This window comes from Melitaea cinxia, chromosome 18 (genome assembly GCF_905220565.1).
Source record: "Melitaea cinxia chromosome 18, ilMelCinx1.1, whole genome shotgun sequence".
NCBI lineage: Eukaryota > Metazoa > Arthropoda > Insecta > Lepidoptera > Nymphalidae > Melitaea > Melitaea cinxia.
In genome coordinates, this window is record NC_059411.1 from 5,131,431 (window position 1) to 5,157,930 (window position 26,500).

A 26,500-nucleotide genomic window follows, 5' to 3' on the forward strand; every position below is an offset into this window, starting at 1 on the left:
AATGTTGTAACATTCTACTTATGTTTCCAATACTTGACTTATAATTACTACTGTTATAGCGCAGACAACAAAACTCTCAATTTAAGCAATTTCACATGATGGTATAATATCCACATCGATATCGTAAAATCTCATTATAACAACGCGCGCATGCGCGCAGCTGCGCTCTCATTGGTTAGATTTTAATGGCGGCAAAATCACTCTGACAATACACGTACGCGTGAATTTAATTTAATAAATTAAAAGTTAAAAATGGATAGCGACGATGATATTTGCACGCCTCCGGATATTCTAGAATTGGCAACAAAATTAACTCACAATCTTTTGCCAGAAAAATCTAGAAAATTATATGAAAAAGAATATAATAACTTATTCCGACTCCGTCTACGAGCTCTACTGCTTGCCCCGCGACCGCTACAGCTGCTGGATCAATAATTAACATTAACTTTCAAAATTGTACCATCCAAAATTTGAACAATTATTATAAATAAACTATTGTCAGCTTTTACTCTTGTTGTTTGATTAATTGCATTAGTGAAGATAAAGTAGTGTATGCAACTGCATATAACACGGGTATTAAAACACTCGTTACTATTATGAAACGAGCGCAATAAATTACTAAAAAGAATACTAAATCCGCAGGTTCCCCGTGGCGGACGTGCGGCCGGGCGCGGCGGGCGCGGCGGGCGGCGCGCGGCGCGTGCGGCGCGACTGGCTGCGGGCGCGCTTCGACAACGCCGCGCTGGACACGCAGCGCCGCGCCGCCGCGCCCGCCGCCTACACCCTCAAGGCCACCAACCTCGACCTCTACTACCACGTGAGTAGGACACTACCAGGAGGCCATTCCACGCGAGGCAGACTACTAAAAAATGTTGATCTGAATTTTAGTTATTTTCGAATATGTTATACACACAGCAGCCTTTCGCAGTCCACTACTGGACGTAGGCCTCCACAAGTTCACGCCAAAAATGGCGTGAAATCATGTGTTTTGCCCATAGTCACCACGCTTGACAGACGGGCTGGTGACCGCAGGGCTGGCTTTGTCGCACCGAAAATGAAGAAGTGGCTATATTCTTTGATACCGTAACCACACAGCATATATACACAGATATGTTATAATTATGCCCTAATTAATATGTGTAATATTGTTATAGTATATTGCTTAGTTAACGAGTTATTTATTAATCTTTAAAGTTTTGAGTAGCACAGAGGAAGAAGGGTGTTGAACCTTACCACAAATCACCAAGAGTTTAATGGATGACCCCTAAACTTAAATTTGACACCATTACATTTCTTTTATGACTACAATTTAGTGAAGACGCGTTGGCTCAGCAGTTAATAGCACTGTTTGTTGTGCTTGCAATTGTTAGCTCGATCCCCACACGTGACAAATAGGTGTTCTTCGTAGTCTGGGACACAGGAGAAAATTGTAGTGAGGGCGAGTTGAGTGTAAAGCGCTTCTAAAAAATTAAAACCTAAATGCGTGCTTAGGTAAAAGACAGTAAATTTAATCTCCTGTTTTTTAAAACTTTGACGGCTTTAAACATGTTTTATAACTAAAGTTGTCAAATATAACATTAAAGCTATAATCCCAGATGTAGACCAGTCTAGCTCCGAAACCCGCATTATTATTATAATACAATTTATTTAGTCAAAACAACTTAAAAATTTTGAACTCAATTGTCGCAGATATTGGACTGTCTTTTACCTAAGCAGTGACTGAATATACTTCAGTCATTTTCTTCCCACATTTCAACTTGGGATGACATATGAAAGAAAATTCTTTTATAATAGGTTATATTTAGAGAAGAAACCGATGTCAAATTATACACAAGGAATTTTCATTATGTTAGACTTGGTTTCAATATAATTAAATTGGATTTAATATTTAGTAGAAGCATCTGTTTTTTTAACCGACTTCCAAAAAAGGAGGAGGTTCTCAATTCGATCGTATTTTTTTTTTTTTTTTTTTTATGTATGTTACATCAGAACTTTTGATCGGGTAGACCGATTTCGACAAATTTTGTTTTAATCGAAAGGTGGTGTGTGCCAATTGGTCCCATTTTAATTTATTTGAGATCTAACAACTACTTTTCGAGTTATATCTAATAATGCGCTTTTACTTGACGCTTTTTTCGTCGACCTACGTTGTATTATACCGCATAACTTTTTACTGGATGTACCGATTTTGATAATTCTTTTTTTGTTGGAAAGGGGATATCCCTAGCTTAGTACCATGATAAGGAAACCAGGATCTAATGATGGGATCCCAGAGAAATCGAGGGAAACTCTCAAAAATCCGCAATAACTTTTTACTGAGTGTACCGATTTTGATAATTTTTAATTTAATCAAAAGCTGATGTTTATCATGTGGTTACATATAAATTTTATCGAGATCTGATAACTACTTTTTGAGTAATCTTTGATAACGCGTAGTTTCTTGACTATTTTTTCGTCGATCTACGTTGTATTACTCTTCGATGTAATTGAAGTCGGTTTTTTTTTCGTTTGCGAGCAAACACAATTATATTATTTTTATTTGAACTTGTTGATTAAAAGCTAGCTCCGAAGTTATGATTAAGTATAGCTTTTCTTAAAAATACACAAAGGTCAACTAATCGTCAAACCATAGCTCAAGACTTTTTGTAAATTCTTAATTTTTTTTTTTTTTTTATCAAGGAAAATGAAAATCTACCACCGACACACATAGCACAATCCTGTATGGACGTCGCTTCATTGGAAGATAACATTCTTAGTAGCAACACCACGAACACGACACAAGCCTTGCCAATGTAAGTATTACATATTCACACATAAAATATGTATATTAGATAAAATTTATAAAGCGTTATATATCTGTTTACCTTAACATTAAAGTTCAAATCAAGTAATAAAAGTCCAGACTTAAACCACTTTCAAAATTGAGCACTAAAAAAAGATTTCAATTAAATTGGTTGTATCTGAAAGAACTAAAATTAAAATAACGAAAACTTATAAATAACTAATAAACCAATATTCATCTGTTTCTGGGGGTTATTTTTTGTAACGCTAGCGATTTTACTATTTTATCTTTCAATAATTTTTAAATGACAAAAAAAACTACGAATTAAAATAACCACGAAAAGAAAAGAAACTATAACTATGACGAAACTGACGGTTTTTACTTTGGTAAAAAAAAATTACAAATATTGTATGGTAGTCCAGAAATATTAATGCGTTTGTTCGACACAAATTTTTTATCTGATTATTATTTATTCATCACCTAATTACTCCCAATAAAATATAAATTCATTCTTTGCAGGATATCATTAACAATGAAGCCCCGTGAGCCCAGTAACAATTTCTTTGAATCTTTACAAGAGGAGACTCACTTTGAACCAACTGCAAGTAACCCAATGACGACATCCGTCTATATGATGGACAATTTACGAAGCTCACGACCTAGTCCATTTAGTGGGAAGAAGATGGTGCATCAAAGCCTAACAAAAGATGAAAATGACAAGAAGGGTATGAATTATTTCAGAACTTTTAACTACTAATAATTACAGGATAGGATAATGTGGTGGCATTCCACACACTAACATAGAATCTTGAAAAAAATAATTATTTCGAATTTCAAACTAGCATCAGTCAATTACAAGTAATGAAAATTAATAAGATTTTAATGGATGTTATTATGAATACATAAGCTATTTAAATCAGCATCAAACTTTACTCCTAAAATCCCCTTTCACCTGTGGTAATACTTCAAACTTGGTAAAATGGTTGACACTTTAAATGAATTCTACTGTGTTTACTCTTCAATGAGTAATATATTTTTTATAACCGATTTACGAGCTAACTTTTAATCATCTGTGCTACTTTGACACTATTGTAATCCATTAATGCATACTAATAAGTGAATGTTTTATAGCCTTTTTTATTTATATAAACCAAAGCCCAGGCTTTTAAATTGTGTATTTAAACATTTAATACAGTGTAACTTAATTACTTTTTATATAGAAGAAGAAATTATAGTGCCCGGTACTGAAGAAGAAATGACAGAGTTCACCAATGATTCTGTGGAACATTCCGCTGTACATCTTGATTTCAATTTGCCAATCCTCAGTCTACAGATAGAGTGAGTTTCAATTATTACACTTTAGTATAACTAGAAAAATATTTATGTCAACTTAATTTCTTGTAAATATATGAAAAAAAGCTCATATTTATTTGTTCTAAGGGACGTCATATTAATGATTTAATAAGTCGCCATATGTTTTTACAAAAACTTGTGTGCGGAAAGTATTTTTTAACTCAAATTTTTCTAAAACCTGATATCAAAAAGATGATAATGGGCGTAATCGTTCTAAATTACTAGCTGACCCAGCGAAATTGGTACTGCCAATTTGTTTTGTAAATTTTATCCTGACAATAATAAACAAAAACAATTATCAAATTACATACATTTTGATTCATTTTCATTTGTATAGATTCTTTAGTTTATTTTTTTTTTAATTGGATTAGTAAATCAGTTTCTAAAATTATTTTTTTAATTGGATTAGTAAATCAGTTTCTAAAATTATATAAAACAGTAGTATAACAAGGTTTGCCTTCATAGATCGAAACATCTCTACGAGATAATCTACAACCGCATCAACTCCGACCTGCTGCTGTGGGAGCCCCATCTAGTGGACGAATTCGACATCAGCCCGCACTTACCTATACATCCTACCTTTGGAGCGTGCAAGGGAATGGGTTATGGTTAGTATTGTACTTTATTAAGTTTTTTAGCTACCCGACGTTTCGCAAACTTTACAGCAACCATGGTCACGGGAGAAATGTCCATAATTGCTGTAAAGTGATCGAAACATCGAACAACTAATAAATCCAATAAATCGCGATAACATACAAAAAAGTTGTTTCATAATAATGAGTGAAATTCGCGTAAACATTAGAATACAATATCAGTATTACATTACGTAATACAGTGCTTTATCGGGGATAAAATAACTTGAATGAATCCACTTCTACTTACTTCTTTTTTTTTTCTAGTTATTTAATTCTGCTAAACCTACAAAATGTTTGTAATATATCGATTATTATGCAGCCAGTGCGATACAGAACATAAATAGTTACATTTGAAAAGCGTCGTTTATTGTCGAATATAATCTGACGCCTTAACAAGAAAATTAATAAAGTTTTTAAACTTTGACCGCGAAAGTATAAACACTTGATTCTACGCGACTTGGATAGCGATTGTCACATTGAAACTCGATACATTGAAAACTGACGTTTCAAACGCCGTGATCACAGATGTCAGCCGTCCTGAAATTTTGATTGAGATTGAGATTTTTAAAATGACAAAAGTGGCCAGTTAACTGAGGTAGGGTATAGCAGGAAATATTGTATCAAAATCTGGAGCAGCCTGACTGGGGATGTACCTCGACCTTACTAGAACATCTCAGCTAAATAATAAAGCTTTTAGCCTGTCTTGTGTTCCTGCGGTGAGTAAGGTGACCAGAGCTCCTGAGTGGGGGTAGGTTCGGCAACGCGCTTGTGTTTCTTCTGGTGTTGCAGACGTCTATAGGCTACGGTGATCGTATAACGTTTGATTGCCGACTGAATTGTATAAACGGGTCCCGTAGAATTAAAGGATATTAACGATAAATATAATAGAATATTAAATATGTATAAAACGTGTAAAATATTTTTTTTTAACCAAAATTCATTGTTATATAGATTCCGACACAGAAAGTACAGCATCCGATGACGACAAGTTATTCATCTCGACGCATGATGACAAACTAAGAAGAATTCACAGGAAGCTTTCCGAAAAAGAAACAGACACACATAACTTCTGTCTCACCCTCAAAGTTGGTAAAGGGTTGATGACAATTTTCGCTCCGGTTAGGGTAAGTCTATCTATATGTTATAACTCTTCAATTTTTTTGGTGAAGAAAGTTCTACTTTACATTTATTCATATAGTCTATTCGTGTTAAGAGAAAAATTACTCATTGCTTTCACTTAGACACGCCCCTTGGCCGATTTAATCATAGCATCTCAAGGGCTTCCTTTAACTGGTCATTTTTAATATTTCTTAATGAGAAGTGTTTTTGCTACTTATCACAAGAGTGACGTTACGAGCAAACTTAAAATAAAACTACCAGTCCCGATTCGGTATTTTGAAAATACTTCAAAAAAATATTTGGTAAGACTGCAATCAACACGATGTGTTTTTTTTTTTCTCTCTATCTCAATATAATCAGTATCTATACATTATTCACGAAAGTAGACACGATTTAAGCTCACACAACGAACTAGAATACGCAACTATTTATCCCGAAAATCGACACGGATCCTTGGGAGAAGAAATGTATACTTATTTTATAATTCATTCACGTTCTATCACACCAGCCAGTTTCAGTGATAAACTACAAATCTGACTTTCTTCTGAATTTCTTAAACTTACGCGGTCACTATGAATACTCGAATTCTACGGGACGTAAAATCAAAATAAAATGACGATTTAGTTTCATTTTATAGTCTTTATATCTAAATATAGTTCTGAAAAAGTTCTCTAATAATTTACCAATTTTAATTTGATATTCAGGATTCAAACAAGCGAGTTGTACCGGGTCAGATGGGTGAACTAGTCCTGAACGCAGACAAACTATCGCTATGTCACGTGAGCGGACTCAACGGACGGTCCAAAACAGCAAGGCTATCTCTGCGAGCTGGGAAAACTGTACTTTACCATGAACGTAAGTGTGATGGTATATATATACTTGTGCTAACTAATGAGTATTTTCATTTTGTTTTTTAGAAATAAAGAGTAACTGCGGAGATTCTTGCCGATTCTTCTCTTCAGAATCTACATTCCGAATCGGTGGTAGTTTCACTTTTAACGATAATTAAAATTTTAACTTTTAAAATGACGATTTAAAAGTGCTTTTTGAGTCTATTTGAATAAAGTTATTTTTGATTTTGAGTATGTAATGAGATCTACATAATATGTTGAAACGTCATAATTTCTTGTCTTCAGCTATCCTCACAATACCGTCAGAAAAACCTAAACTCCGGCTATATGGCACAACTCTGCCATCATACTTAAAAACTACCATCTACCCCTCTGGCAAAGGGGTAATCATAAAAGATAATTTGATGGAGAAAGACATGTTCACCATGGCTCTTCGGATTGACCCTAAAATCGACACACCAAATGCGAAGGTAGGTGGATTTTTTTCTGGGTTATCTAAACTTGCAACTTTAGTTACAAACCCTTAATTTTCATTTTTTATAATCTGTAATAGTCTTCACTATATTGCTAATAAAATGCAAACATTATATGGCCAATTGTGTTTTTCTATTCAAAAACAGTTTGCAGTTCTTTAACTATCTACTGTATCCTTTACTTCGTCTTTACGTCTATAATTTTTTTATGAGTAATGGTGATCTCTTAACATCAGATAGATAGCACCAACCGTTCACTTTCAGCTATACACTATACTATAGTCTAGAAGATTGTGTGTCAACGCTCTCATCGTTGGAGACTTGGAGATGTCTGGCTTTCTTCGCCTGATCAATTTAAACGTGACGTTACGTTATTAAGTAAAAAAAAGTAATGCAAGCCAAATAAGCTATACCAGTCAAAATACCCATTACAAAAATAATTTAAAACGGGATATTTACTTTATTTTTTATTTTTATTATACTGTGTGGCTACGGCACTAAAGAATTTAGCCACCCCCTCTCTTCCCGTGGTTGTCGTAAGAGGCGACTAAGGGATAACAAGGTTCCACAACCACCTTGGAACTTAAGAAGCCGACCGATGGCGGGATAACCATCCAACTGCTGGCTTTGAAATACACAGGCCGAAGACGGGCAGCAGCGTCTTCGGTGCGACAAAGCTAGCCCTGCGGTCACCAACCCGCCTGCCCAGCGTGGTGACTATGGGCAAAACACATGAGTTCACGTTATTTTTGGCGTTAACTTGTGGAGGCCTATGTCCAGCAGTGGACTGTATAGGCTTTAATGATGATGATGACTGAGCTCGATATTTTGACATTATCTACAAATGTCTAGTTCACGAGCTTCGAAACATAGTAAAATTCCGTTTGAAATAACTTTAGTAATGAAACCATGTTAATTTAAAATCGTATATACCCATTACGAATCATACGTAACACGAGTCGCTCGGTGCGCAGTCGCTGTGCATAGCGCTGAGCGTGGAGCAGGCGACGCTGCGGCACCGCGGCGCCGCGGGCGCGGCGTGGCTGGCGCAGCTGCTGGACGTGCTGGACGTGCTGGACTACCCCGTGCCCGGCTACGCGCCCGGCGCCGTCTTCTCCGAGCTGCACGCGCACGTGGCCGACTGCGCCGTGGACTACCGGTACTGCCGCCCGCACACACACTCATACTTCAGATCTTATCCACTGATGATGACCCTAAAGATGACGTTCGAGAATAACATCTATAATATAAAAATGAGTCGCTGAATGTGTTGCTAAGCGCAAAACTCGAGAACGGTTGGACCGATTTCGCTAATTCTTTTTTTTTAAATATTCCTTGAAGTACGAGGATGGTTCTTACGGAGAGAAAAATTCTAAAAAAAAAATTAATAAAATTAAAGAATCGACTGTTAGGCGATACGAAGTTCGCCGGGTCAGCTAGTCTAATATATAAAATTCTCGTGTCACGGTGTTAAACATTGAACTCCTCCGAAACGGCTCGACCGATTTTAATAAAATTTTGTGGGCATATCGGGTAGGTCTGAGAATCGGCCAACATCTATTTTTCATACCCCTAAGTTATAGGGGGGGGGTGGGATTAAGCGGGTTAATAACATATATGGCAAAGAAACGTTTGCGGGGTCAGCTAGTTACTATATTTTTTTTTTAACTTAATAGAGACAATCAAGTCCCCTCATTTCCGTACCCGCTTCATTTGATTCTCCAATTATTGTAGATGTTTATATTGAAACCGACTACATACAATTATTTTTGAAGTTGTAGAAATCATAGAGCTCTTATTATATTATATTAGAAAATGGAAGTGTTAAGACGAATAGTTGTCATTATATTTTTTCCATTCAAGTAAATTTAGCAAGATCCCGATATTCTACAGAATATTATACAGAAACCTCAAACTGCTTTTCTTCTTCTCCATGCTATTGTGCATTTTAAGTTTGTACATTTTTCCTAATGTTAACTTATTTAACTTCTCTCTCACCAGGCCACTGTACCTGCCAATAAGAACTATATTGACCCTGGGTAACTTTAGTTACTCTAGTAACATAATCCCAGAAACGAATGCGTCTATACTTCGGTTCTTGGCGCAGGAGTGTACACTGTTCCTCTCACACCAAACAGAGATGAAATGTAACACTCGTGCACTACAAGAAGATAAGAAGCCGCCTAATATTCACAAAGATTATGTTTGTGTTGTTGACGTTGGTTTGTTTGAACTTGCGATACGGACGGAGGATAAGAATAGTCATGTAAGTACTCGAAATTAATAAACTTATATAATATACTAACATTTTAACAATTTTAACTTATTTGGCTTAAAATTCTTAGAGCAAATCGTTCTAAATTGTATCTTCAAATTATACTAATAAGCATTATTTTTCAAAGAACTACCAAATATCAAACGTTCAATTTATAATGTAACTTATCACAGTTATATTAAATAAATACCATCTGACTTTATTAATCTTAACAATCTTCGAAACTTTGAAACAAATATGTATTTATATATAAAATATTATTTAACCGCATATTTCTGATCTTTCACTTACACGAAACTTTCCGTGATTGTCATATTGATATTCCTGATATTTCGGCGGCGACGACTGCCGCTGTATGTTCCGTGTAAGTAAAAGTATTAATATTGACCTTAAGAGCTTGAAAACTTCTCCTTACTTCTGTATTATAGGCTTTAAATAAAGTAATCTGCACTAATATTATATTGCTGAAGATTTTGTTTATTTTTTTTTTCAAACTCGCTAATCTCAGGAACTACTTGTTTGAATTTGAAAAAATATTTATGTTGTATAATCTACTAGCTCTCCTTCTGCCCGCAACCTCGTCAGCGTGGAATAATTTCTTTGGGCTAACTGGGGAAGCTCTCAAAAGGAAAAACATCCCCGATTTTTAAACATTCTTCATTAGTGCTCTGCTCCTATTGGTCTTAGCGTGATGTTATATAAACTATAGCCTTCCTCGATAGATGGGCTATCTAACACTGAAAGAATTTTTCAAATCGGACCAGTATTTCCTAAAATTAGCGTGTAACCAAACAAACAAACAAACATCAACTTTATTATATCTATCTATAATCTATAATAATAATATATATAAAAGCGAAAGGTCACTCACTCATCACAAAATCTCCGAAACTATAACACCTACAAACTTGAAATTTGGCAGGTAGGCTCCTTATAGGACGTAGACATCCGCTAAGAACGGATTTTACGAAACTCGACCTCTAAGGGGGTAAAACGGGGGTTGGAAGTTTGTATGAAAGTCCTATGTTTTTGAAGTAAGAGACCTGAAATTTAAAATGTATGCTCTTTAGATGGTGAGAAAGTGTCCAAATAATGTATCTTTAGAAATCAACTCCTTTTTGGGGTTAAAACGGGGGATGGTACGTTGATTCACTGATCACGAAATCTCCGAAACTATAACACCTACAAACTTGAAATTTGGCAGGAAAGCTCCTTATAGGACGTAAACATCCGCTAAGAACAAATTTTACGAAAACCGACCCCTAAGGGGGTAAAACGGGGGTTGGAAGTTTGTATGAAAGTCCTATGTTTTTGAAATAAGAGATTTGAAATTTAAAATGTATGCTCTGTACATGGTGAGAAAGTGTCCAAAAAATGTATCTTTAGAAATCAACCCCTTTTTGGGGTTAAAACGGGGATGGTAGGTTGACTCACTGATCACGAAATCTCCGAAACTATAACACCTATAAACTTGAAATTTGGCAGGTAGGCTCCTTATAGGGCGTAGAGATCCGATAAGAACGGATTTTACGAAACTCGACCCCTAAGGGGGTAAAACGGGAGGTCGGAAGTTTGTATGAAAGTCCTATGTTTTAGGAGTAAAAGAAATTTAAAATGTATGCTCTATAGATAGCGAGAAGGTGTCCAAATAATGCATCGTAATCTATATATATAAAAGAGAAAGGTCACTGACTCACTCATCACGAGAACTTAATAACCGCTGGATGGTCCATCCATCCAGGATGGACAAAGATGAGGCAGGAAGGTAGATTATAGTTAGTTGACGTCCGCTAAGAACGGATTTTGCGATATTCCACCGCTAAGAGGGTTTAATTAGGGTTGATAGTTTGTATGAAACATATACAGCCTGAAAATAAAACTAAAAATGTGGTGTATAGAGGTTTTATAAAAATAACTATTAAATTATACTAAATTGTGCCTTTTAAAAAGTTACTCAGTTTATTAAGCATTTCAAGTGACTGAAATAAAAAAATAATTTGCGTTAAACATCTTAATAGTAATGCATATCTTCATAACCACGCGGACGTAGTCGCAGGCGACAGTTAGTGTATTATAAAATAAAGTCCCCAAAAGTATATGTGAAAGATTCCTTCAAAATCTACTGAACGGATTTTCATGCGATTTCACCAATGGAGAGAGGGCTTGGAGAAAAAGGTTTACGGAACGGCTAAGCCGATTTCGATAATAGTTTCACTGGAAGTTTGCCGGGAAAACTTTGTGACACACTGATTTCTACGCGGGCGAAGCCGAGGGCACAGCTAGTATTAGTATATATTTACCGAGTAAGGCTATAGTATTTTTAATTTAAGCTTGTCTTCAAATTTATGCGAATCAAAAAGCGGAACACAGCTAGTGTAGCAATAAATCATAGTGATTATTGATCCTCAGTCGAGACAACAACCGCAAGTGGAACTCACGGCGTCCAACAACATGGTCAACATATATACCTGTTGGGACTCCGCTTCAGCGCTGTGCCGGCTGGTCACGTACATCGCCACCGATGGGGACTCGCAGCCGCCCTTGGAGAGGTCGCGGCAAACCAGCATATGCTCCGATCACGGGGTAGAAACTTTAGTGGGTCAGTATCTATATATTAATATGTGAAGCAAAAACTTTGTACCCCTTTTCACGAAAAGTGTGCGAAGGGAGGAGTGTAAAATTTCGCACACTTATAGTTTATATAGAGAAGGAATGCAGAAGGCTAATTTTTCTTTAAATTATGCATAAAAAATACATTAACACTACCAGTATTTGACACACACACAGACGCCCCACTCTCTTACCGTGGGTGTCGTAAGAATCGACTAAGGGATAACACACCTCCACTGCCACCTTAGAACTTAAAAAACCGACCGATGGTGTGATAACCCCCCAACTGCTGGCTTTGAAATACACAGGCCGAAGACGGGCAGCGGCGTCTTCGGTGCGACAAAGCCAGCCCTGCGGTCACCAACCCGCCTGCCCAGCGTGGTGACTATGGGCAATACACATGATTTCACGCCATTTTTGGCGCGAACTTTTGGAGGCCTATGTCCAGCAGTGGACTGCGATAAGCTGAAGTGATGATAATGATAATGACACATATATATTCTCTTTTGTTTATTGTTAAAGTCTATGGTCAAATTGAGAATAGATTATAGATTAATTCACGCATTCACAATATCTCTCACTGCCATGGGTTGACTGGAAGAGATCTCTTGTAGAGATAAGTTCGCCCTTGGCAACTTCCTATATTATAATGACTATTGTAAAATTTACTTAGTGCAATAAAGAATATAATTAATATTGTTTGTCTTTACTGAATGTCTAACATAACCATGATAAATTCATTTATTACAATTTAAATATATGTTATTCGTTATTTATGGTCAAATTTCGACCACAAGGCGACCACTAGTATGAGTAATTAAGCTTAAAAAGATGGAAGTTCGACTGTATTTTTTTTTTATTTTTTTTATTTGTGCTACCTCATAACGTTTTACTGGGTATGCCGCTTTTAATGATTCATTTTTTAATCGAAAGCTATGCTAGTCGTGTGAATTTAACTTTTACTGAGATCTGACGAGCTTTTAAGCTATCTCTAATATAATCTAATGTAACGCCTGCCTTGAAATAGAAAAAAATAAAAATAAAAATTGCATGTTTTTAGGATAAAAAAGGACATGGGTTCATAAGCCCGTGGATGTATATATATATATATTAAAAAAAAAAAAAAAAAGCTATCTCTAATAAAATGCCTATTTCATTGACTGTTTTAGTGCCTACTTAGCTGACTACAATTACATCGACAATACGTCTGTATTGTCGATGTAATTGAAGTCAGCTGTTTTTTTTTTTTTTTTGTTCGCATTCGTGCAAACGCAATTATGTTCAGTCTATTTTGCATTTATTTTTGGGCACTATTTCTTATGTCACACTGCTATAACTACAACTATTAGCAATCCAATTTGCGTGTACTACAAACTATGCTAAACTGACAAATACTTGAAGACGTTACGTTTACGTTAAATCGTTACGTTTTCTGAAACCTTTCAATTTTCTACGCTATTTTTTTCTCTCTTATTACATAAGAATCTTGCATAAGGTACCCGAAAATTTAACGAATAATAACTGAATTGATCCAGCCTTCCTAAAATTTTGTGATTAGGAATAAATTTAACGGTTAAATAAAAAAATGTAATTGTAAAATTGATTATTTAAATATATCTACCAGGTTTGGACGATCGACCTGTTGAAGAAATACTAGAATTATCCCCTAGCGAGATGCAACAAGTGAATAATTTAATGGAAGAAGCGATGAAAGAGAGCCCAAACAGCACTTGTAAGTAAAAAGATATTAAATAACTTTTAAACGCAAATTAACTGACATAGAAATTTTAATTTTGTTATTCTTTAATGCTAAAAAGAAATAATTTAATTTGCTGTTTGTGTAACATTTTCGTATATTATGCCAATATCATAAAGGGAATAAATTTGTTTCCATTGTTATCGATGAATGCTCTATAAATGTTAATATTTGTTATATAAAAAATCCTCATAAAATGTAACCTCTATATTTAACCGACGTAAACACAGAAAAGGTTCTAAAGTCGACGCGTATATATTTTTTTTATGTATAACCATATTTTGATAAAATTGTTTTTCATTGGATAAGGTGTACCTGAAAGATGGTCCCATATAAATTTGAAAAAGGAATCCTACCCTAGGGATAGAAAAGTAGGAATGATTTATTGGTCACTCACATATTTTAATGCTGGGTTGAGCATTTTTTACTCATTATTAGATTACTCTAAATATATTTTTCTCATTCGAGCAGCATTTTTGTAAGCCTACCCATGTTAGTTAATAAAACCTGTTTTTTAAGTATTTATATTAAACGACAATGTATAACATTATATAACAGATCATAGCTAAACGTAAGGTAAGGTAAAATATACCTATTTTTAAAGTAATCAGAAATTAAGCATGTAGTAATTAATTAGTAGATCATAGCCACCAAAAATTATAAAATAGAAACTTTTTAACTTGACTCAAAATTACTTAAGTATACTAAGTTTAAGAACTTAATTATTAAAGTTACATAAAAAAGGTTTATTATTTTTTGCTTTTCGTTTTTTTTTGGTGATTTTTTTTTTTTGTTATAAAGTCTTTATAATAAACTAAGAAAGTAATTTAACTAATGTACTAATTATAATAACATATTCTAAAGTTGATAATTTGAGAAAATATCACATTTCAGTGGACGAAGATGATTTCAACAGTTCGACGGAAAAAGAGGGTGTTGAAGTTTTCTTTTTCCCCGACGAGGAAAATGTAAAACAAAAGAAAAGAAGTAGTAGTTTGAGCGTTGAACCTGGATTACAGTCCGCTGAATATGACGAATGTCCTCCGGTAAATAATCCGGACAATTCAAATATATCAAGGGATTTGGGAAACTCAACCTTAACTCCAAAATCAACACCACGCAAATCGAAACGATCTAAAAAGGTATCTCATTAAAATTAATATTCTAACTTGTAGATATTACTCCCAAAGTTTTAAATGTATAACTAGGATATAAAAATTATGTAACTATGTTAAATTTTAAAAGAAAAGTATGACCAAAATTCACTAGTTTACCCTCAAAAGTGATCTTAAAGTGTCAATTAATGAACAAACTTTTCAAAAACTTATATTGGTATTGGAACCAATTTGATTTATTTCAAAATATAGGTATTGTAATTTCCGCATTCCTTTAATTTGTCTCTGTTTTTAAATATTTGTTGACAAACGAGTCTTGTTCCAAATGTTGTCGTGGGTGCTTGCAAACTCCTGACTTAAAAAAACCAATCTTTATTATATCAAATTATATTTAATACTTTTGCTGTCTTGTAGTTGTTAAAATGAATGTCCGGTTCAATCAGCGCATTATCATACTCACATAAAATTAACGGGTTGTAGCTAATAAACTACATTTTACGTAAACTTGCTCATATTTTAAAGCGTTTCTGATCATTTACTTCACATCAAATGACCTGCGTTGTCCTTTACTGCCTGTTAAAAAATATGTTTTTAAATCATGACAATATCTTAGAAGAAATCAACTGGAGAAGACAAAAACACTGACGATGAGTACTGTATAGTAGAAGAAAACTTCTACTCTGAAGACGACGAAATGGCTGAACCAGTAGTGAAGTGGATCAAGGAATCTTATATGGTAGATGGCTATTTCGCTGCAAAGGAAATGAAGGCAGATGTTCTACAAGCACCCAAAAGTTTTCCCCTACCGACCACTAGGTGAGTCTCCACTTTAATTTATAAATAAAAGCTTACACACTTTTCAACCGACTTTAAAACAAGGAGGAGGTTCTCAATTCGACTGTATTGTTCTTTTGTATGTTACCTTAAAACTTTGGACTGTGTATAACACTTGGCGTGCTACGGCGGCTGGGGGTCGACTTTGGACTAGTTGTGAACTACTTGAAGGGTTGAATAAATAAAACCACGACAGTATTCTGATCTACGTATCGACCACCGGCACCGACTTCCGATAGCTCGATCGTTATTTTATTTAAATTACTAATCTTACATACTATACCACGTAAATAAAGTTTTAGCGCGATCTATTTTGATCCGCACGCCATCTGTCGAGCGCTTGACTAATTTAACATACAACGATATTTAACTATACACAAAATTGGTAAACGTTCTAAACATAGCGCCCACCAAGGACATTTAGTGACAGAATGTCCTTCTTAAGTTACTGTAAAACCATGATTTATGACAACTATGAATTAGACTAGATGATGTACATTTTTTTTTTTTAATACTTGCTACATAAACTATAAATGAATTTAACCTTTTAATTTTAACACATTATAAAGTTCATTTATATAAAATTAAGATATAAAGTTAACAATTATAAAAATTATAAATACATGATTGTTTTTTTTTTTTTAAGTTTAACACAATAAAAAATACTTAAAATATACATAACATTCCATTGATCTGCGATTGGTAAAATACATAATTTATTGGTTGGCCTTTTAATAACTGAGGATTTGGTACGTAATGTAACTACACGCGTGACTTTATCATCACCGGGATGCTTTTCCAAAATACGACCCATTAACCAACGACTAGGGGGCAAATTGTCTTCCTTTATGAGAACTATGTCTCCAACCTTCGGTCCTTGAGTTTTAGAAGACCATTTGTATCGATGCATCAAGTTGCTTAAATATTCTTGGGACCAGCGTCTCCAAAATGATTGCAGCATCCGTTGAACAAATTGCCAACGTGTTAGAGAATATACATTTGAACTTTCATAATCCTTATATTCTGGAATTGATATTAATGGTTCTCCTATTAAAAAATGTCCCGGTGTCAATGGTATCGGTTCGTCAGGATCATTCAGGTTAATCACACTAATCGGTCGCGAATTTAGACACGCTTCAACTTGGTTAAGAAAAGTTGTTAGCTCCTCATAGGTGAGTGTTGCATCACCGATGACCCTTTTTAGGTGAAATTTGGTAGATTTCACCCCTGCCTCCCACAGACCCCCAAAATTAGGTGCATGAGAAGGAATGAAATGCCATTCTGTATTATTAGCCTCTAAATGTTTTGCTATAGAAGCCTGGCAATGAGTTAATTGTTGCAATTCTCTAGCAGCACCTACAAAATTGGTGCCGTTATCGCTATATAATTTAGCACAATGACCCCGTCTAGCCACAAATCGTCTAAATGCTGCTAGAAATGCTTGTGTGCTCATATCGCTAACTACTTCGAGATGCAAAGCGCGAGTAGACATACAAACAAACAAACATATATAGCCCTTATACGAATGGTGACCACGCCCTTTCGTCATCCTAACATTTATAGGGCCCGCATAATCAACCCCACTATGCAAGAATGGCCTCGCAGGTGTGCATCTGACAGACGGTAGGTCGCCCATCAATTGAGCCTTGGTACTGGCTCTTTGTTTGGCACATGTTACACATTTTCGAACGTGTTGCTTCACTGAATTCCTAACTCCAAGGATCCAATAGGCTGTTCTTAAATAGTTCAGCATCAGCTGAGGACCTCCATGAAGGGTTTTAGTATGTGCGTCCGCTATTATAAGGTGAGTAAAATGAGCATTGTTTGGTAACACTATTGGGTGCTTCATTTCCTCATTTAAAGAAGACTTTTCTAACCTCCCTTGAATCCTAATCAAACCTTTATCATCCAAATAAGGGCAGAGCGACTTTAATTTACTTGATTTTAGTTGTAAAAATCCTTTTTCCTGTAATTGCGTGTATTCTTCTGTAAATATACTTTCTTGAGTTTTTCTAATACAGCATTCTAATGCCTGGTCTATTTCCTTTTTCTGTAAATACTCTGTTTTAATAGATCGTTTATTCAAGAAACGACGACAATATGCTATTACTCTAAGAAGTTTAGATAAAGATGAAAATCTTGTAAATATGTCACAATCGTTAGTTGATGTTACTGCAACGTGAACTTTAACTGTTTGTTCTAATTCTGTTTTAAATTCTTCTGATCCTTTACTTTTTATATTTAATTTTGCCCTTAGAAATGTCGGTCCAGAAAACCAAAGTGTATCCCCAAGAAGTAAGCTGGGTAAAACTCCTCGTGAAGCACCGTCTGCTGGGTTTTCTGTGGTTGACACATGAAACCACTGAGTTGGTTGCATGGATGACAATATTTCTGACGTGCGATTTGCCACGAATGTCTTCCATCTGCTTGGGTGACTGTTAAGCCAAGCCAAAACAATAGTGGAATCCGTCCAAGCGTAAATATTATTGGATGAGACCTTCAATACTTCTGCGGTTTCTATCAACAACTTTGAAAGAAGAACTGCCCCACACAATTCTAAGCGAGGAATACTGATCTGCTTGATAGGAGCAACTCTAGTTTTCGCCACCAACAAAGCAACTTTGATCTTACCTGTGACATCAATCATTCGCAAGTATACTACCGCTGAATAGGCAGCCTTGGAAGCGTCACAAAACCCGTGAAGCTCAAGATCATCGTTTGGGCTAGTGCCAAGCCATCGTGGTAGCATAACCTTGGTAAGAAGAGATAGTTCCTGACGGTAAGTATGCCATTCTTGTACCAGATCCGTGCTTAATTGTTCATCCCAACCGATTCCTGCAAGCCATAATTTTTGAATAAATATTTTTGCTAACACGATGCTTTGAGCCAACCATCCCAGAGGATCAAATAATCTTGCTATGTCTGAAATTACAGCTCTTTTTGTTACAGGTGTATTTGTTAGCTGCGGGAGATTCACCGTGTACTGGAATGTGTCTTTACTACGGTTCCAAGTAAGTCCTAAAATCTTAATAATGTTATCTATTTTTATATCTACATCCTTATCTTCTATAACCCTTTCCTTGTCATTGCCTAATTGTCCTGGTTTTGCTTTAGTTTCTATTTTATTTGCTGTTTCCGCTTTCCTTAGACCTTTTTCAATTCGTACTGAACTTATCCTTTTTAATAGCTCCTGATCATTACTATTCCACTTTTGTAATAACATTCCACCTTTTCCTAATAATTCTGTCATTTCTTTATATATTTCTAAACCCTCCTCAATACTATAGCATCCTGTCATCAAATCATCCATATAGAAACTATTTAAAACCCTATCAGCAGCGTTTGAGTATTTTTCACCTTCATCATACACGATCTGGTGCAGAGTTCTAACTGCCTGGTATGGTGCTGAAGCCGTACCAAATGTGACCGTTAGCAACTCGTAATCCTTAATTTCTTCTTTAGGGTCGTTTCGCCATAGTATTCTTTGGTACATAGTGTCTTTTTCAGCTATCCTTATCTGGCGATACATTTTAACAATATCAGCCACGAGACCAATAGGATAAACTCTCCATTTCATCACTGTGTATCTCAAATCAGCCTGCAACGTTGGACCAGCTATCAAGGTATCATTTAACGAAACACCTTTACCGTATTTTTCAGAGGCATTAAATACTACTCGAACTTTGGTTGTGGTTTTGTCGTTTCGAATAACAGCGTGATGAGGTAAGTAAACCGCCACTTTCTTTTTGTTGTCACCCTCTTTTACAAGTCTCATATGATCTAACTGTAAGTATTCATTTATTACATCTGTATATTGTTGTTTTAATTTTTTGTTCTTTTGTAATCTTTTTTCTAATGACTTAAATTTCATTTCAGCTATAGCACGTGTATTTTCGAATTGAGGATCTTCGATACGGAACGGCAATCTTACTACGTACCTTCCATCTTCTTGCCTCGAGGTAGTAGTTTTATAGAATTCTTCACATTTTTGTTCATCTGGAGTAAGCATCTTTTTATTATTGATTTTTTCTTCGATTTCCCAAAATCGCTTAAGAATCTCATCTTCTTTCATTTGGATATGCATTACTGTTATATTAGAATGGGTCCTATATGAACTATCGTTTGATCTGTTTACAGCACCTGATAATATCCATCCTATGCTGGTGTTTTGCGCAATTACACCATTATCTGGACTTCTCATTATGCCTTCTTTTAATATGCAACTGTAGGCATCTGCACCTAATAAAATGTCAATTTTATTACATTGGTTGAACTGAGGATCGGCTAAATCGTAATTATTCATGTCGATCCACTCAAAAACATTATTATTTATGCTCTGTTCAGGTAAGTATGATGTAATTTTACTAAGCACATAAGCTGTTACTTTTAATTTGAACTCTGGATCTACACGCGACTGAATGTTTAAATGTACCATATACTTAGAAATGGTTGACCTATTACCTAATCCTGATACTATTCCTTTAACAGGAATTTTAGTAAGTCTTAGGTATTGTACTGTGGACTCTGTTATCAAACACGCTTGAGAACCTTGATCGAGCAAGGCTCTAACTAGTTTGTAATCACCCCCCTTGGACTCGGCTTTTACAAGCGCTGTGGCTAATAAAACCTGTCGAGGCGTGAGTACTTTATCTGTAGATAAGCACGAAACTACATGATTAGTACTAGTTGATGAGCTAGCATTAACAGTAGTCAAATTTGCTTTAGTATCTTGATTTTGAATAACAGTGTCACCGCTTGGATGCAGTAACGAATGGTGACGTTTTTGACAAACTTTACATTTTGTCTGTTTTCGGCAGTTGTACACATTATGGTTACTACCTAGACAGTTAAAACACATATTATTTTTTACAACGAAATCACGTCTAAATTCAACTGTTTGTTTCGCAAATTTCTTGCAGAAACAAAGTTTGTGTGACTCGGTGCAATATTCGCAACGTATCCCTCCGGAACTAACCGCTACCATTGCTTTAGACGAATGTGGACCGGCGGCATGATGAACTTTTTTTGGTTCTATACATTCAAGAGCGCGAAAACGATTCTCTAAAAAGTTGGCAAACTGCTCATAAGTAGGCAATTCATTAGAGTCGTAATTATTTGTACTTAATTCCCATTGTTTACGTGTTTCAGGATCGAGTTTAAAAGCGATTATGTGGATGATGATAATGTCCCATGTAGATACATCAAACTTTAAATTTGTGAGCGCATTTAAACAATCATTAGTTGTGTCGAGCAACTCCTTTATACCCGTAGCTGACTCGACTGAAATACGTTTCTGACCAAACAATCTTTTTAATATACAACTTGAAAGATATTTTTTATTACTGTATCGTTTTTCTAACTGCGACCAACATTGAGAGTAGTTTAAATCAGAAATTTCTTTATGCCTTACAAATTGTTCAGCTTCACCCGTTAAGTGTAATTTTAAATAATGCATCTTTTCAACATTGTCTAAATATTCATTTTTATCTATTAGCGACACAAATAAATCACGAAATGTCGTCCATTCACTGTATTTACCACTAAAAGTAGGAATGGCTATTCTAGGTAACTTAACTGAACTTGATTTTAAATTAGATTTTTCATTAGTTTTATGCTCATTTGTTGATTTACATTTATTTAACAATGATTTTATTAAACATTTATAAGTAATATATGTGTCCTCAGCACTATCATAAATATCAACGAATGGTTTAACCTCTTGAGCCTTGTAATTTTCGTGAAGTTTTGTATTATTTTCTTTAAACAAAGCCCAATCATTTTCTAATAACTCAAGTCTAGTTTCCATATACTCTACAGTTAGCCTATCCTTAGGACTCTTTTTAAAGTTAATTAAACCTTTTTGGATAACATTTTGGATGTCTTTCAAAACATTGACTAATCCCTCCATTGTTACGATATTTATTATATATTTAATTTACTAAAACAATTATAAATATTTCCTATAAACGTTTAAAATAAATGCAAACTTGATGAAATGAAGTAGTAAAAATAACAAACAAAATAAACTTAAAATCACAACAACAAAATAAAACTAAAATAATGAGGGTAGAAATACATGTCTAAAAATTACCGAAAATTTTACAAGTGTTTAAATAATAAAGTTACTCGGCAAAAAATCGGGCATAGGTTCCCCGTTCCCTCGTTTTTTCTAAAATAATTCTAAGTCTAACATGCAAACAATCTTACAACTAAATTAATAACTAACTTTAAACTACTAAGTCCTTGATCTCTTCATAAAAGTTTATAAAATTTACTAAGTCCAAATTTCTTTAAATATTTTCTAAGTTAAAATCTTGATGTATTTAAAGTTCAAAATTACTTGATTTTAATACACTGCACTATTTGATTAGGAATATTAAATGTACTTACAATTGCACTTCACTGACTCACTGCTATGTTGGTTGATCTGTCACTATACAAATGACTGGTGGTGCCCTCTATTGAGGCTCGTTGAAAGCTTGGACTGGATGTTTCTATCCTCCGGAAGATGGCGCGTCGGTTGTACTGTCTTCTCCTGGAAACTGGATTTTGCACGTACTCTTCGTGCAGCGATCCACTGCGAGTACGCGGGGGTGTAACCAACGACGGGTTACTAATCAAAAATCCAGGAACAGATCCGTCCGGCTCGATGAACCAAATGTATAACACTTGGCGTGCTACGGCGGCTGGGGGTCGACTTTGGACTAGTTGTGAACTACTTGAAGGGTTGAATAAATAAAACCACGACAGTATTCTGATCTACGTATCGACCACCGGCACCGACTTCCGATAGCTCGATCGTTATTTTATTTAAATTACTAATCTTACATACTATACCACGTAAATAAAGTTTTAGCGCGATCTATTTTGATCCGCACGCCATCTGTCGAGCGCTTGACTAATTTAACATACAACGATATTTAACTATACACAAAATTGGTAAACGTTCTAAACAGACTGGTTTCGATTATTATTATTATTTTTTTTTTTTTTTTTTTTGATTGAAAGGTGGTGCGTGTCATTTGGTCCATTTAAATTTAATTGAGATATGACTAGTACTTTTTGAATTATCGCTAATAATGCATATTTACTTGACTATTTTTTCATTTACCTCTGTATTACTTGGCTTGTTTGTGAGTAAAAACAATTATTTTTATAAAATATGATCCAGTATAGTGTAGTTATTTAATATTAGAATGAGTTCTAAACAAAAAAATCAAGATGTATACAATAAGAGCTTGGAGTCGGGAACATATCAGCCTGTTTTAAACTAACGACCTGCTTCGGCTTTGCACGATTTGTATATAATGATGATATTAACGATAGTGCATCATCAAGTCCCGTCATTGGTGTCAGACTCACACAAACTACGACAAAAACATCGTTTTATAATAATACGTGTAGGATTTATATTTTTTTGTTAAAATTTAAATAATTAAATACTTAAAAAAAAATATTAGGTATACGCTGTGTGAACTAAGCGTTACATGGAATTTGTTCGCTGGAAACGATTTTCATCAGACGAGTGACACAACTTCCACGAAGAAAACAGTCAGCATCGACGACACGCGAAGACACGGTTCTCCGACGGTCCCAAAGTGAGTTTCGAAACTTTTATGAGTAGTTTTATCGTGCTATTTCATGTTTGTATACGAGACAACAAGAGTCATTACAATGATCGCTTGGGGTCGGATCTGTAAAACTAAATATTTTTAATATGTACGATTTTATTTTTGTGTTACCCACACATTAGGAATTCTAAACACGGTCAGTCGGAGACGCGGGTTCGAACCCCGCTGGAGCGGTCAATTTTTGATATGATATTAAAAAAAAAATTTTAAATATTTTTAATTTACACTTTATAGTGTGTCATAAAATCAGCATAGAGATAAAATGTACACCGATAAAATCTACCTTAAAAGTAGTGAAATAATGTAAAATGTATTTATTATTTGACATAATATACATCGAAAGCGTACCGACCGTCAGACGCGGCCCGGAGCAGGAGTACGAGGCGGGCCGCGCCGTCACGGCCGCGTACCGCGCGGGCGGCGTGCGCTACGCGGCGGGCGCCGAGCGCGTGCGGCCGCCGCCCGCCGCGCGCCGCGACCTGCGCACGCGCGGCGGGCCGCGCCGCGACCACCGCAACTACGTGCGCCTCTGCCTCGGGAAGGTTAGGGTCGGGCAACACCACGAAATATTCCGAGGGGGGGGGGGGGGTAATACGATATAAGCTAAGTGTATGCGCTCGCAGACGGTCGCTCTGGGACCACCAAAAAATATTCGAGCAAGCTATGCCTCTCCATCTTGTGAGTTATCTTCACCTCTGATCGGACCCAACATAGAGACCTTCATTTACGGCCATTTTTTCAATGAACTTTTATTTAATATAGAAAAAGAATATACGTCAAGAACATATAAATACAAATATGTATTACCTGTTTACGCCTGGATACTGAGTAGTTGTGGCCAAGTGAGTAACGGCACCAATAATGGATTTACCGTTGTTCCAAGTTGCAATGATCACTTAACATTAGTACCACCGCAGTCTATTCTCTAGCTATGGTTATGTAAAAATAAAAATAAATCAAGTTATTATACTGCCAGCTCTAAATTCCATAAGGGTAAGGTCATCACATCATGAATGTAATATTGCACTGAAGATGACAACGTAATTTTCAACGTAATGTTAAATGTTAATGATGTAAGACCGAAATTATGTCATGCATATGTCTTACCCGAGGCTCTGACTGGGTTAAGCTGGAGTTGATTAATAAGACTGACATTTTTCTAAACAATAAAAATAAATACACATTACTCAATAGTTGTCAGCGTTCAAGAGCATCGTGTTAAATATCAAGTATTCCTCAAATGCACCTAAGTGATTTAACTATTAATATCCTATATTAAAAACAATACCGTATCAAATTGATCGAATATGTAAAAATCCTAAAAAATCTGTTTGGCCAGAAAAAAATAACAATACTATCATTCTGATTTTATCCACAGGTTAAATTCCAGCATGAGGTTTATCCACAAGGGGGAACGTATGCTTCTAGACAGACATTAGCTATCGCTAAGGTCGAAGTTCTAGACAGAATATTGTGTAGTGATATAAATAAGCTACTGAGCCATCACACACGCAAAGACGAGCCTGAAAGGATAAATGCCCACATGGTAAGACAATAACGTAACATTCTACATACTTGTACGAGCGGTTAATTTAAATTTAACTATAAAAGCGTGACAAATATTTTACAATATAAATATTACAATTCACAACTTAACAACTAAAATTTACAAATAGTTGCGATATAACTTAACAAGCAATTAAATAAGATAATTGAAAGTAGGAAAAATATATCAATAGAAGTTTTCATTTGAATGGTTGACATATATCAATATTGACGACGCTTTGGCTGTGAAGTGTAATTAATACAACAGATGCTTTACTTAAATGTGTTTTAAGCATCTCAAACTTTTATTATTTTAACTTGTATCAAAGGCTTACCACCACGTTTACCACCGAGCATCTGTACAGGAAAAGAAGCATCACAAGCCCTTTGCACCTTACCCCCAAATCTTCCCCGAAGCTCTGGAAACCTTACTTTTCAAAGGAACACAATACTATTTAAAAGCTGCATTATTTGACTACGAACTTTTGTAAGATTGACGTACTTCCCCAGTCAGACTTTACTATTTTTAGCGAGATATTTCTTACTATGCCCTACGCAATCTAGTATGAATCAATTATTAAATTGTTGTCTCATTTTTTTAGCTGGTAATAAAAGCTGTCCACCTCCGAGTCAACTCCGCAGTGCCGACTCAAGAGTGTTGCCTCAAGATTTCTCTCTTGCCGCTATGGATAAACCTGGATCAAGATACAATGTCATTCATTGTTAACTTTTTCAATAAACTTGGATCAGATGACGTGAATGGTAAGTTCCCTTTTATGGCCCACAAATTATTAAAAGCCAATTCACAAAAATCGGTAACAATCCGCGAAATTGTAATATTTTGACGTCGTTAAACTCAGTATTGGATGCAATAATGTAATTTATATTTTTGAAATATAATAGAGGAACCTTTGTTGTGGTAATGAATCAGAATTTTGATTTATATTGTATGTATAAAACTGTTAACCTTTTCATCAGCCGTCTCCCTGGATAAACGGTCGAAATGTGTACTTTAAAGTCCTATTTTTTAATAACCTTTACCTTAAAACTATATAAAAAATATGGTGATATGCGGAATATGTTTTTGTTGATACATAATGCAGGTTTTTTTTTTCCATTTATATCTCAGTTAATCTGTAATAAAATTTTAAAGTTGCAAATATTTTCCAAATAAGTACAATTTTAAAAGCGATATTATTCTTCGAAAACAAAGAAATGTTAAGGAACTATCTCTGCCAAAGTAAACTTACATCATTTAGGAACATAAAAAAAATAATTAAAATATTCAATTAAATTTAATACCTTTTGTATTAAATAATAAAAAGATACTACCACGTATCAAACCCAGTAAATCAGTCGAGCGCCAGCGCTCTTAGAGGTAAGATCTACGCCAAATTCTGCGCAGCCTTCTCTTTCGGTCACACGCGCCAAGCGACTATTGTTATAGAGTGATAAACCGCATTTGATATTTTCATAAAAATAAAAAAATATGCGAAAATTACTGTAAAATTGCATAATGAT

At 35.2% G+C, this 26,500-nt stretch overlaps 1 protein-coding gene across 1 annotated transcript in view; it reads left to right on the top strand.

Moving 5' to 3' along the window:
* Window positions 1–26,500, top strand: part of LOC123662015 (autophagy-related protein 2 homolog A) — a 48,380-nt gene that overhangs the window by 14,918 nt on the left and 6,962 nt on the right. Inside the window, exons 13-30 of the mRNA XM_045596910.1 lie at window positions 643–817; window positions 2,680–2,792; window positions 3,302–3,507; window positions 4,003–4,120; window positions 4,601–4,743; window positions 5,722–5,894; window positions 6,594–6,744; window positions 7,026–7,210; window positions 8,188–8,372; window positions 9,215–9,479; window positions 11,898–12,087; window positions 13,723–13,830; window positions 14,749–14,996; window positions 15,583–15,785; window positions 23,264–23,401; window positions 23,793–23,976; window positions 24,813–24,980; window positions 25,582–25,741. Coding sequence (XP_045452866.1) covers window positions 643–817; window positions 2,680–2,792; window positions 3,302–3,507; window positions 4,003–4,120; window positions 4,601–4,743; window positions 5,722–5,894; window positions 6,594–6,744; window positions 7,026–7,210; window positions 8,188–8,372; window positions 9,215–9,479; window positions 11,898–12,087; window positions 13,723–13,830; window positions 14,749–14,996; window positions 15,583–15,785; window positions 23,264–23,401; window positions 23,793–23,976; window positions 24,813–24,980; window positions 25,582–25,741 — 3,113 coding nt within the window. The remainder of the gene's footprint in view (window positions 1–642; window positions 818–2,679; window positions 2,793–3,301; window positions 3,508–4,002; window positions 4,121–4,600; window positions 4,744–5,721; window positions 5,895–6,593; window positions 6,745–7,025; window positions 7,211–8,187; window positions 8,373–9,214; window positions 9,480–11,897; window positions 12,088–13,722; window positions 13,831–14,748; window positions 14,997–15,582; window positions 15,786–23,263; window positions 23,402–23,792; window positions 23,977–24,812; window positions 24,981–25,581; window positions 25,742–26,500) is intronic.